The 14,805-nt window shown below is 35.0% G+C and overlaps 1 protein-coding gene across 1 annotated transcript; it reads right to left on the reverse strand.

The window, feature by feature from the left end:
* Positions 1 to 2,167: 2,167 nt before the first annotated feature.
* LOC139117345 (uncharacterized) lies at positions 2,168 to 14,590 on the reverse strand. Its single transcript, XM_070680367.1, has 4 exons — positions 13,985 to 14,590; positions 12,977 to 13,087; positions 6,020 to 6,244; positions 2,168 to 5,662 (listed from the first exon to the last, which is right to left on the reverse strand). The coding sequence occupies exons 1-4, from the start codon at positions 14,433 to 14,435 to the stop codon at positions 5,322 to 5,324; spliced, it is 1,128 nt and encodes a 375-aa protein (XP_070536468.1). The 5' UTR covers positions 14,436 to 14,590; the 3' UTR covers positions 2,168 to 5,321.
* Between the last annotated feature and the right edge of the window lie 215 nt (positions 14,591 to 14,805).

Genomic DNA, 14,805 nt, shown 5'->3' on the forward strand with positions numbered 1-14,805 from the left:
AGAGTGCTTATACATACAAAGTTTTAGTACTTGTACTTATATTTGACAATATGACCAACTTTGCCTGCATCATTTGCTTTCAATCATGATTCGACATCCTAAGTTTACATGAAGTGATGTCTTTGTGCCTGCAGGTGCTAGATGACCCAATCATTTTTAGGAGTTGACCAATGGTTTTAGGAAAAAGGAAAAGTTGCTAAAAACAGACTTTTGACACCATACGACTTTTAATATAAAGAAATGTTCACATGCAATCATTTAGGTAGGCTGTAAAATGAAAGCCTAAAAACCCAACTTTGGAACAAGAAAAAAATATGTATCTTTCCTGAGATCTAATGGTCCGTCCTTTCAGTGTAATCTTTGACTATTATGCATTTGATCTTGGCTTTGGTTAGAACAAATACGTGATTTTCCTTTAGAATTTGCAAGTCGGTTGAGCTCCCTGTAGCTATAGAAAGACATTCTATGAAAGCCTATCAGCTAATTTTCATGTCTTCCAAACCCAACCGATACCACAAAATATGTTCAACATGGTCATGCTCTGACACTGCCCTCTCAGCAACCATGCCACAGAATACATTCAATACAGTTTGCCATCTCAGATCAGATCAATTTGCAGGCAGGGTGGATGTGCCAAACAAATGGCTTGATTGGCAAAAATACTGTGACAGTGGTTTCATCCTCCCATAAATTGAAACATAATCAATAGGGATTGATAAAATGACTACCATACTGTCGTTCATGTAAAAAATGAATTTTTTCCAAATTTTGACTGTCAACGGATCAAAGAAGAATGGAGAAAGGTTAAACATTCAAACCCAGGAAAAGAATACAGTTTTTACTAAGCCATTACAGTTCAGCCTCTTTGGTTTGCAGAGTTGATAACTGAGGTGTCTGCAGATTGGATCTCAGTGCAAGAAATTGGAAAGTACGACCATTATTCATACATATGGAAAATGTGAGCATAGCTGATAAATATGTCCCACTTTTAAGGTAGAATGCACCTCGAAAGTTAAAGCCTTAAACTTTTGCTCTAACTTTCCTCAAGGAATCTTTCAATCATTCTCTTTCAAAATCAAGAATAGAAATAGGGGGTCACCGTGCAAATTTTAGTACTAGAGAAACAAATTACCCAAGATTTACCGATATGAAATTCAAAATGGCCACCATCCCTGTGTTAATTCTACGGAGAAAAAAAAAATTGAATTTTGAAAAACTAAGCCGGTGGAAAGTTTTCTTTCACCAAGAGCTTTAAAATGAATCCCCATGTTCGAAGAGCATTGTAAAAGTTTGAGAGTCTGTCTGTCCCCGAGGTGCGTTCTACCTTAATTGAATGAGAATTATATGTTCAAATGACAGCAATCAATCACTACTCTTACAGCCAAAATTTCAAGTTAAGCACACAGTTTGTATGCTATTTATTACACTGTCTGTCAATATCTATCAAACGTATACACAACATGTTATAACCATTTGGGAATTTTTTACTTTAAAACAGAATGCTTATACTAAAATTTTCATTTAAAGACACTTGTCCCAGTTTGTCTTGTAAGTGAAAAATATGATGAGTGCAAGATGTGAATCTTAGAAAGCATAAACTCCTTTATAAGCTCAAGTATAGATACTTATCTAGTTAACAGTGTCATGCTAATAATATGATAAAAAATATTTATTATTAAACTTTACAGAGATAAACTGTGGAACAAAAGCAACAGTAGGTAGCTACAGTAAATTCACTTATAGGAATATAATATCAGCAAATACTAAACAAAATTGTTCTTGCTAGAACACTTGAAAAATCTGGAAAAAATTAATCTATGGAATGTAGCAAGTTCAATCATTCGCTTTTGTAACTACATGACTCGTCGGTCAAAACCTGTTTGTTCACTGTACTTTGTAACGGTAACATGTAAGGAATGTAATAAGTGGACATTATCTTCAAAACATTACAGAGATACACAAACTGTTGAATGAAAACAATCAGATATCTGGTATAAATTGGTTTCTCAGAACACAAATACAATGTCAGAAAATAGCAAAGGAAGTTCTTGCATTAATGACATCACAGAGAAAACTCTTGGAAAATTGAGAAAAAAGTAAACTATGGAATAAGGCAAATTTAAATATATCTTTTTCACTTTGTATTTGCCTAAAGATGTACGTATGTTCAATGGGTATTTTTTGAGACTTTATAATAAATTTACTGAGAGAATGATTGAAAACTGAAGTAGACATACAGAAAGCAGCAAACCAATGCTGATGGTAGAATAAAGTAAACAATAATCAGACAATTCAGTTGATATGGAAAGGTTACATATTGCTTTTGTCTGTTGATGCAAATCAAAAGCAGCCTACATTTGGATCAGAACAACTGCTACAAGCACAAATTATCTCTTCATGACCTAAAGATGATTATCAATAGATGTCAAAATACATATACATGCCAGCCATGTACCGCCAACTGATGGTACATACATGTATCCTTCAGAAATAATCTTGAAGTATGAGAACAGCGCCAGAGAATGTGCCTTCAAATGAACTGAAATTACTGAAGCAGACTGTATTTGAAGAGATATTGCAATAGCTGGTGTACATCACAAGATTTGGCATTTGTTGAAGATTCATTTTTTCCCAGTTTGTGGTGCAAAAGAAAATTGCATGATGGGACATGTCACAGGAGTACTGGTATTATATTACTAAGGTAAGTATATCAATATTTACCTGAAACACATGGCGTATTTTGAGAACATATCAGATATGACCCATTAATAATGATTCCTTTGAAATTTCAACAAACTGTGAATTTTATTTGTCATTTGAACTCAAAAAGTCAATGGTAATGGTCACGCCATGGACTATGGCTTTCAATATACAATCAGAAACATAGTGCATTGTTTGCGTTGTTGGAGTAACAAACTGTTCCATGACTATGCTCTTTGATTCAACATGAGATGATATCATAGACATAACTTTGTCAACAATTTCCTTTTCCTCTGCAAGAATGGTTACAGTCAGTGAATGCAGACTGGTACTCTTACCCTTGCTGAGAAGATCACTGAGAGGTGATATCACGTCATCAAAGATTATGTTATAATTGTCATAGCAGTCTTCATACATTTTGTACTCAAAGTAATTATCAGTGAACAAAACTGTCAGTGTCAAATGTTTCAACACTCCTTTCAATTCAATGTTTGTGATCAAGCTCTTAAAGTCATCAGGGTAATAGATGTGTAATGTTAAGGACTTGACATGCTTGACTTCTCTTATGAAGTGAACAGCATTTGACACTGATGAATTATCATCAGTAACTATGGCTTCAAAGTCACTAATGTTGCCATTTGTATTCAAAGCCTCTACAAGATTGTGAGTTGTATCAGGTGTTGTGAAGAGTTCCCGCCATAAAATGCCACATGATGCTAAAACTGAGCTTGCTGATTTTAAAGTTTGTTGAAACTTTGTGAATATTTTGTCATGGATGTCAAATGCATCGTGGTAAAAATTGACTGTTAACTTCTTAGTTTTCTTGCATTTTTTAGTAAACTCACATAGTGAATCACTAAATGACTGAATTTCAACAGCATTAATTGTATTCTGTGAATTTTTAAATACCAAATTGACATAGTTTGGACCATCTTCTACAAGCTCATTGAGTGGACAGATCATCACACTCTGTATATTCCCTTCACCAAAAACTTCTATTTGAGATGGATCCCATGAAAAAGTTTCTAAATACTTGTTACAATTGACACTTTTGAATAAATCATTGACAGCCTGGTTGGCCTTTTCCTTCACCTTAGTGTCAACAGCTGGTGATAATGTCAAAGTATTCAACTGCCATCCTTTCCTCAATGCCTCTGCTAACAACTGCAAACACTCAATACTGACCTGTTGAATTCCAAGTGTTGTTAAACTGAGACTGATGGTAGTTAAACACCTAATTAACTGTAACATTCTATCAGCTGATCCATTTCTGATGTATAGATGTTTGATATTTGTTGCTGAACCCTTAGTTTTGCATAACATATTACTCAGCTGCTCAAAAACAAACACTGTATCACAATTCAGAAGGCCAAAGGTAATGTTTTTATAATTAATTTGTAAAGTGGAATACATGTACCGTTCATCATCATGTTTTCCCAGAATCAAATGATTAGGCATCTCTGGTGCTAAGTAGTCAATATCAATACCGGCTTCATTTAAACAATTACAAATGAATCTAAATTCTGCTGTAATGTCATGTTTCAATGTATTGTATTTGCGCTGCATCTTTTTTACCAGTTGCTTAAGGAAAGGGTCAGCTTTCTCTTTAAGTATACCAGCTGTAAAAAGACAAACCTGTTTCTGATTCAAAACTTCTGCCTCACTTGAATGGACAAAATCATGAGCAATATTACAGATATGTAAAGCAGTGAAATATTCCAGCCATGTTTTGTGGTAGAAAAAGCAATGGCGCTGCACTTTAACTCTGGAAATTCCAGAATCTTTCACAAGCAAACCTAGATTTAGCACTGTTTCACTCAAATCATCTTCATCAACCATCATATTACCTTTTAAACAAACATCATATGCATAATGGGCCAACCTATTCACTTCATCAATTACATCCTGGGGTACTTTCCCATTAACAAGTGTCTTGTCATTCTTACAGCAATATCTCTTCAACACACAATCCAAAATATCAGTATAGATGTCTGTCATGTTGCTTGTAGGAATAATTTTCCTCTCTTCCCAAAGCAAACAGACAAATGTTAGATGTAATGGATTACACAGCAAATCATATCTGATGTGGCTATTTGTTGTATCATTAACACTCTGTAAGGACTTATAATTATCATCACCCCTATGACTCCTATTGAAGTAATTAGCAAGCCTGCTTAAGTGATCATTTACCTTATATGGATAAGATGGTAGTGGTGGTGGTTTTACATTCTCTAAGTTTAACTCTGAGATAAGTTTTTCAGCTTCTTGTTGATTTCCCATGAGAGCAAAATACTTATCTATAAAGTTTATCGCATCTTCTGTTGTAAAACCTTCAATTCTGAAGTGTGGATGACAGTTTGTAAGAGAATAATGCAACTCATACGGCCGAGTTGTTGTGACAACTGTACACCAGGTCAGGAGTTTCTCTGAAACAATAGCGGGAATATCTGACTTTTCTATGGAAATAGATGTCATTTCATCTAATCCATCAAACAAACACAACACAGAATTTTGGTTTTGTTCAATATAATTGTAGAGTACTTCTTTTGTTATTTTTGAATCCTCAGGAAGTAACTGGTGGAAAATAATATCAGATAATTTCTTGTTATCAGAAACATGTCTCATTTCCAAAAAAATAAAAGTTGAAATTGTGGTAACTTTCCACATGCCCAGTCATAAGCTAGCTTCCTACAGAATGTTGATTTACCCATAGCTGGAGCTCCCTCAATTGCTATTCGTCTGCAAGGCAATTCTGCATCTTTGTTCTGGAAAATTTCAAGCTCATTTTCAATGGTGTCTCCTTGTTTGAACCTCCATCCTTTGTTGATCTTTATAACTTTCAATCGTGTGTAGATTTCTGTCAGACTCAGGGACACATCTGTATTCCACGGAATGGGTTTGAAATCTTTGTAATGTCTCTTATATTTTTCTTGCAGGTATTTCTGCAACCATTTGATACTTTCTGGGAATGAAAAAGATTATTGTGTTGATTAAGTTGCTGGGACCACACAGCACTGCATCCAAAACATTTCATATAATGATCTCAAGTGATATTACCAGAGAAAAGACACTGATTTAGTGACTTTATTCATGAAATGTAACATAAGGTAGATGCAGATATTTCTGCTCAAATATTCTGAAAACAAAATATTGTTTTCAGTTGCAAAGACTTTAAACATCTAACCTCAGACACCTGCTGGAAAAGGTTACACAACAAAGAATAGGCCAATACTGTACAGCTAGATAGATTGATTTCACAAAAATGACGCTTCTATTTTTTTACATTTATTTTTTACAACAATTCTTAAAGGAAGAGTACCTGTGACATTGTATGGCTTAACTGGACTGATATTTTCTGCAAGATCCACTCTGTTTATTTGTCGCAATAAGTCTGCTAGTAGTCTACAGTCATCTGCACTTATAAGTTTTCTGTCAAGTAATTTCTGAAATAAGTCCCTGGCATGATGTACATCTTCAATTTCTCCCTTCAGGATTTCCATTGACTTTAAATTCCTGCACAGGAATTTCAGTAAGTCAAGCTCATCTGCAAAACATACAATGATAGAAAAGTGCATGGAAATGATCATTCTTATGGTTTCTAGCAAAATACAGCAAGAGTGTTTTCAAATTTGTCTAACAGTAAGATTATTTCTAATTTCATATTAGCCTTGGCTATTTCATCTGAACAGTGATTTACAAAATCTGAAACTTACAATATTACTTTCAGTTAATATGACTAAATTTCATAGCCCAGGATATTATTTTCTTTAAATTTCTGCACATATATTTCATTGTTAAAGGACTTTAAAAGCCTTCACATGAGGAAATAAATGAATCATACCTGAGTTCTTGCATTGTGAAAGTTACTCTTAGATGGCTACAAATAACTGTGAGAATTTTTGCTCCAATTTTGAATGTAATATTTGCAGACACTGTCCTTGACTATTTTGTTAACACTATGAAGATTTCAAATAAAGGTTGTTCTGTAAGCCAGCTACAATTTTTTCTTTTGCTTATTTGAATGTTACCCACTAGTAAACTATTGACTTCTTTATTGCTGGCAAAATATTTTTCCAAAATCTGTCAGTCAAGAACAAGTTAAATCAAAGTAAGACTTCAATGGACACCATGTGCAAAGAGGAACGAATCAGAAACATGGTGTGCGTTGAATTAAAAAATAATCAAAATACAGTTGCTTTACACAAGCTTGATGCTTCTTAGAGCGCTATAAATATGCAGAATGCAATGCCTATCAGACGTACATCATAGGTACACCCACACAATAGGTATGGTCAATGAATGCCAGGCGTTTGGTCAAATTCAATGACTTCAGTACTGATATATGGTCTAATTACAGCAATGCATTAAATATAGAAATAAGCTTTTAATCAGACTGTTGTGTGCATCAAAATTACCGTAAAGGAACCTAAGTATTATCAACAAGTCATTGACAATGACATAGTCCCCACTTGAAATAGGGGAGTATTAGTCTTGATGGGGCAGGTAAATGTGGTCTTTAAGAAGTATCACTGGAGTGTATATGTTAAGATCTATGGGCACATAGGTCTATGTTGTTTTTCCCAATTTGAAACACATGAGGCATGTCTAAGTTATGGTTCTAAATCGGGAAAAAAGATCAGACCTCTAGCTGTATTGGCCAGCCAAGAAATACATATGTGGATAATAAATGATGTTCAAGATGTGACATCTTAAGGTCTAATATCCTATCAAAATTGGAGGGTATAGAACTTGTGGTTACTGAGTTATGCATATATATGTATAATCAAGGTAAAAAGTCATCGAGGTCACGTGACATTTTGAAAAAAAAAATATATTGCTAATTAATCCCTATATGCCAAAAATCAGACATCTAGCTCGATTCGCTTGCCCAGAATTAGATATGTGCATAATCAATGAGGTAAAGCGTGTGTTGTCATAAGGTCGCCCATCCTACTAAATATAAAGGACATAGCACTTGTGGTTACTTATTTATTGACAAAAACGTATATTTTAGGTAAAAGGTCATAGAGGTCACATGACATTTGATCAAAAAATTTCTATCCTATAGTTATCCCTATATACCAAAAATCAGACATCCAGCTCTATTGGCTTGCTCAAATTAGATATGTGCATAATTAATGAGGTACAGTATGTGGCATCATAAGGTCTTCCATCATACCAAATATGAAGGGTGTACCACTTGTGGTTACTGAGTTATGGACTAATATGTATATTTCAGGTCAAAGGTCATTGAGGTCACGTGACATCTTGTCAAAAATTGTATTGCTAAGTTATCCCTATATACCAAAAATCAGACCTCTAGCTCTATTGGCTTGCTCAAAATTAGATATGCATATAATTAATGAGGTACAATATGTAGCGTCATAAGGTGTCCCATCATACCATACATGAAAGGTGTAGCACTTGTGGTTACTGAGTTATGGACAAATATGTATATTTGAGGTCAAAGGTCACTGAGGTCACATGACAATTTGTCAAAAAAAATTGTATTGCTAAGTTATCCCTATATACCAAAAATCAGACCTCTAGCTCTATTGGCTTGCTCAAAATTAGATATGCACATAATTAATGAGGTACAATATGTGGCGTCATAAGGTGTCCCATCATACCATATATGGAGGGTGTAGCACTTGTGGTTACTCAGTTATGGACAAATATGTATATTTGAGGTCAAAGGTCACCGAGGTCACGTGACATCTTGTCAAAATATCTGAGATATCATCGTGAATGGAGGGACATGACCCAATCTATAAGCCCCCTGGACTTCATCCGTGGGGCTAAAAACTGTGCCACCGCATCCTTTTTGCTATATGAATATGATGAGAAACTAAATTTTTATTTTACTTGGCCTTATACATGGGATTCTATGCAGAGCTGACTTATACATGGGAGTCTATGGACTGCCTTATACATGGGAGTCTATGGACTGACTTATACATTGGAGTCTATGGACTGCCTTATACATGGGAGTCTATGGACTGCCTTATACATGGGAGTCTATGGACTGCCTTATACATGGGAGTCTATGGACAGCTGCCTTATACATGAGAGTCTATGGAGGTGGAAACTAAAAAGTCCTCTAACATGGCCAAAGTTGATCACATTGTGAAACAAATCGACGTGCATCTGTATGGGGTAGGTACTATCCTTGTGCAAAGTTTGAAAGAAATTGACCAGGGCATGTCTAAGATATCTGCGTGAACGGACGGACGGACTGACTGACTGACGGACGGACGGACGGACGGACATGACCCAATCTATAAGTCCCCCCGGACTTCGTCCTTGGGGACTAATAAATAGCACAGGTTTGGTCAAAATCAATGTTTCTGGTCTAATTACAGAAAGTCAGTAAATGTGCAAATGAGATGTAAGCTATGCTCGCCAAACTTTCAGCAGTCTTAAGACAGTAGAACAGTTTAAGTACCTATACAGTTACATCAAATTTGGTTTGGTTGCACAAACATTCACTAATTCTGCAAATAAGGGTTAATTATGGAGATGAACCCCACCCAAATCTAATCAGACCTAGATCTTCCCATGACTATGCTGTACCACATTGCATGACATTCTGACCAATGGTTTTCATGTTATGATCGGAACAAAATCTGTCTACAGACGGACAGATGGACATACACACACATACACACACACACACACACACACAGGCAAACATAGATGGACAAATAAAACATAAGGGCCAATGTTCCTGAAGCTACTGTAGACGTGGATGGTATAGAGGATGTACATACCATAATACCAGATATACTGAGTGCTGAGGTCCCTTGGCAATATTCTTATGGCAGAAGAATTGTTTCAGTATGGCTCATACTTACAGACCCTTTTTTGCTCACATGTTCACACACGTGAGCATATGTCGCAGCGATGTCTGTCTGTCTGTGTGTCTGTCTGTCTGTCTGTCTGTGTCTGTGTGTCTGTCCATCTGTCTGTCTGTCTGTGTGCTCGATATCTCAAAAACGGCTCATCAGATCAGAATCAAATCTGGTACATAGATTCAGTTTGCAAATGGCAAGAACTGATTAGTTTTTGGGGGGTGTGGCTTGCTTACTTTTTGCTCATTTGCATAATTAATGATTTTAGAAAAAAACATATATATATTGACAACGACTGCACACAATTTGATGAGATTTGCTACAAATGTTGATCACATCAAGATATATCAGCTGTGAAAGATATTAAGGGATGACATAAAAGATAATAGATAATTTGCATATTTAATGAACTTTCCTAATTAGGGATATATATCTGATTTGACTTGATCAAAATTGACAAGACTTGGTATGTATATTGAAGATACTATGATTTAACATTATTGAAAGTCATTAAGCATTTTTACTTCATCAAACTCTTAATTTGCATATTTAATGAACTTTTGAAATTAGGGATATTTATTTGAATTGACTAGACCAAAATTGATGAAACTTGCTATGTACATTAAAGATACTATGATATAACATTGTTGAAAGTCATTAAACAGCTTTACTTCAGCCAAATACTTATTTGCATATTTAATAAACATTCTTAATTAGATACATAAATCTGAATGGACTTTACCAAAGATGATGAAACTTGCTATGTACATTGAAGATACTATGATATAACATTATTGAAAATCATTAAGCAATTTCACTTCAGCCAATACCTTATTTACATATTTAATGAAATTCACTAATTAGGGATATATATCTGAATTGACTCGACTGAAGTTGATGAATCTTGCAACATATATTGAAGATACTATAAAACAACATTATTGAAAGTCATTAAACTTTTTTACTTCAGCCAATTCCTAATTTGCATATTTAATGAACTTTCCTAATTAGGGATATTTATCTGTATTGACTAGACCAAATTTGACGAAATGTGCTATGTACATTAAAGATACTATGATAGAGCATTGAAAGTCATTAAGCATTTTTACTTTAGCCAATTCCGTATTTGCAAATTTATTGAATTTTCCTAATTAAGGATATTTATCTATCTTGAATAGATAAAAGTTGACGAATTGCTTTTTACATTGAAGGTACTATGATACGGCATTATTGAAAGTCATTTAACATTTTTACTTTAGCCAATTTCTAATTTGCATATTCAATGAGAACATTTCAGTCAATTCCTAATTTGCATATTTTAATGAACTTTCCTGATTGCGATATATACTTGGCTTTAGAATCAATCTGTGGTGAATATTATTCATTATGTTGATCATAACACTTTCAATGAAGTTACAAACATGTGGCAAAGGTTCAAATTTACACATAACTACAATATATAATTAAACACGTGAGCATTTCCAATTCATATCTGGTTATAAATATCAGAACTAGCAAAAGTTGCCCCCAAAACAAAAAATTAAGTATTTCCTAAGTATCTGAATCATCTCACTACGGTCAACCTAAGGGACCTGTATACCACATATCAAAGCTATCTGACCAGTGGTTTTGAAGATAACAAGTCATTGACAATGACATAGTCCCCACTTCTAATAGGAGTATTAGTCTTGATGGGGCAGGGAAATGTGGTCATTAAGAAGTATCACTGGAGTGTATATGTTCAGATCTATGGGCACATAGGTCAATATCATTGTTCCCAATTTGAAACACGGGCATGTCTAGTTATGGTTCTAAATTGGGAAAAAAGATCACACCTCTAGCTGTATTGGCCAGCCAAGAAATACATATGCGCATAATAAATGAGGTACAAGATGTGACATCTTAAGGTCTATTATCCTATCAAAATTGAAGCGTAAAGAACTTGTGGTTACTGAGTTATGCATATATAAGTATAATCAAGGTCAAAGGTCATCAAGGTCACGTGACATTTTGAAAAAAAATTGTATTGCTAATTAATCCCTATATGCCAAAATTCAGACCTCTAGCTCTATTGGCTTGCCCAGAATTATATATGTGCATAATTAATGAGGTAAAGCATGTGTTGTCATAAGGTCTCCCATCCTACTAAATATAAAGGACATAGCACTTGTGGTTACTTATTTATTGACATAAACGTGTATTTTAGGTAAAAGGTTATCGAGGTCACATGACATTTTGTCAAAAAATTTCTATCCTATAGTTATCCCTATATACCAAAAATCAGAAATCTAGCTCTATTGGCTCGCTCAAAATTAGATATGTGCATAATTAATGAGGTAAAATATGTGGCGTCATAAGCAGTGTTTGATCTAGGACTCCAAAAATAGGGGCCATTGTGGGCCCACTCCCTTGAAAAAAAGGGGCCATTGGCAAAAAAGGGGGCCATACTGGGCCCCTTGCAATTTTTAAAGAGGGCCCTTGTTGATCCCAAAGAGCGAATAAAAAGTGGTCCCCCGGAATTATTAATCAAATTAAAATTGCAATCAATTGTTTTTAAAAGGCTTATAATGGACAGATTGGGTTGCCAGGCAACATTTGCAAAGACAGATTCCACTGTGTGCTGAAGGAATTGACAAAAAGGTGCAGTAGCTGTAACTGTTGATATTTTTCTTTCTGTGTGTCATTCAACAACGGCAGTTTTCTATTGAGCTTCAAGTATAACCAATGTGAGCTAAAAATGTGTATTTGTTGTATAGGAGATATTCTCAGGGGCAAGACAGCTGGTTGGAGAAAGCCCTAATCAAGTTGTTGTGGGAGTGAAGTATTTGTATAATGGATACTAATTTATTGTTCTGGATTTTGCATATCAAGCCAGACAAAGTATTCTATCCCTCTTGCCATAAAGAGGTATAGCTCTGGCCTGTTATAATTGTATAGAAAGACACAGTGGCTTCTCTTTGGAAGCCTTCTCTTCAACAACAAATTCACTTCATCAATTGTGTGTACATCTAATTGTAGTCTAATCAATAGGGCGAGAGCTTTTATTTTGTTAGATATGGAGCATTATAGGACCATAGGACAAATTTGACCTAAAATTTTGGGATGGTAAGCCTTAACCTAATTTTGCATATCTATAAAGCACCTAATGTCATAGATATGGCTTGGGGTACATGTCCCCCTGGATAAACAAAACTGACTTCATAAAACCATTTTTTGTACAACTAATCTATGCCAGTTTATTGCTTGAAAAATTACAAATTATCAATGTTTCTATAGTATTTTGCAAATTTTGCAGTCTTCCTTTGGATTTAGTGTTTATATTTCTTGTTGTTACTATACCAGGGTAATGTAGTTTAATTGGTGGCCTACAAAGTAGGTTTATCTACTGAACTTTAACTGCCAAGAAACTGATCCAGTTTCCCTACCTTTTCCCAAGTCTTGAGCTGTCCTGAAAAGCAACTTGATAAATTCATCATGCCTTTGTTGTTTGCTTCGGTCTTCCCATGTATCTTTGATATCAGATGTACATTGTTCACCTGAGGAGTGAAATTTTCCAGATTATTATAACCATGTATGGTCCAGGATCAAACTGCCCTGAAAGTTCAAATTTACACATAACTGCAATATATAATTAAACATGTGAGCATTTCCAGTTCATATCTGGTTATAAATATCAGAACTAGCAAAAGTTGCCCCCAAAACAAAAAATTAAGTATTTCCTAAGTATCTGAAATCATCTCACTACGGTCAACCTAAGGGACCTGTATACCACATATCAAAGCTATTTGACCAGTGGTTTTGAAGAAACAAGTCATTGACAATGACATAGTCCCCACTTCTAATAGGAGTATTAGTCTTGATGGGGCAGGGAAATGTGGTCATTAAGAAGTATCACTGGAGTGTATATGTTCAGATCTATGGGCACATAGGTCAATATCATTGTTCCCAATTTGAAACACGAGGCATGTCTAAGTTATGGTTCTAAATTGGGAAAAAAGATCACCTAACACCCTAACATGCCTCAAATTACACCATAGACAGCTCCATCCTACTGTCTATAACTACGTCTCTATTCATCTGTTGTCGGTGAAATATAAGGCAAAACAGTCAAATATTTTGTAAGTAGCAATTTTAATCAATCACAAATACCATGAAATAGGTATGATTGCATTGAGATGAAGGTTTGACATATTAGCACACTATATTACATCATTAAACTTTAAAAATAAATCATCATTTGTGACGGAGTCTGTTAATTAATACAATTGAAAAATCATTGACATTTACACCTGTTCAGTACTTTGGACACCTTATTGACCAACTTTTAAAACAATTTCAACACCATATCAGCTTGAGATGTGCTCATATGTTTTGGCATTGAATGTTCACCTTAATTCAACCATTTATCAAAGATGTGAATGTATTTTACTCACCTTTTAAAGACATATGATATGACTTGACATGAGTACTTGCTTCTTTGACTTTTCCATGCTGTAACAAGATACAGATTTGCTGTTCCAGCCATTTCATGTATACTTCATTATGTTTAGTGTTTGACACTACTGCATCATAATGTCCAACGCTGAGCCAGCTTACATAGATGGGTCTCTCAATGTCTGTATTTCCTGGACTATGTGTGTGGAACTCTGTCATACTGTCCCATCCTCCAATCAGTACATGTATAGGAACACCAAGTAAGTGGCTTAAAATGTTTTCTTTAGTAGACCTATCCAAGCCAGCATAAAGTTCTGGATCTCCTCCACTTGCACACTGTGATTGAAAGTGTTTTCTCTTCATATTTGACTGCCTTTTCTCTGAGATCATTATGTCTGTACTGATCACCATAAAAGGATTCTGCAATGGCTCTATAGAGAGACTTTTCATCGGGAATTATGTGATGTCTAAAAAGACCTAGACTTTTTAGGAATTTATCCTGAGCTTCCTGTTTATCACAGTCTGGTTATTTGTTAGTTTCTGATATAGAGGACTCATGGACACACCATGTCTTGTGACATCTATCCCAGAAACTTCAGAACCTGTAAAGTAGACAAAGTAGAGGTTGATACATGCAACTTCATCGCAATACAAAGAAATGAGAACATGAACCCTCTACAAAAAATTTCGTAACTCAGAACTGAAATAATCTTCTATCCTGCACCAGCAAAATAAAAATAGTGTCAATGACACTTTACTCACATTAGGTAATGTTTGGCAAGCCAGAGTATGTGTACAGTACCTGCACTTGATGATGCAA

This window comes from Ptychodera flava, chromosome 18 (genome assembly GCF_041260155.1).
Source record: "Ptychodera flava strain L36383 chromosome 18, AS_Pfla_20210202, whole genome shotgun sequence".
NCBI classification, from domain to species: Eukaryota; Metazoa; Hemichordata; class Enteropneusta; family Ptychoderidae; genus Ptychodera; species Ptychodera flava.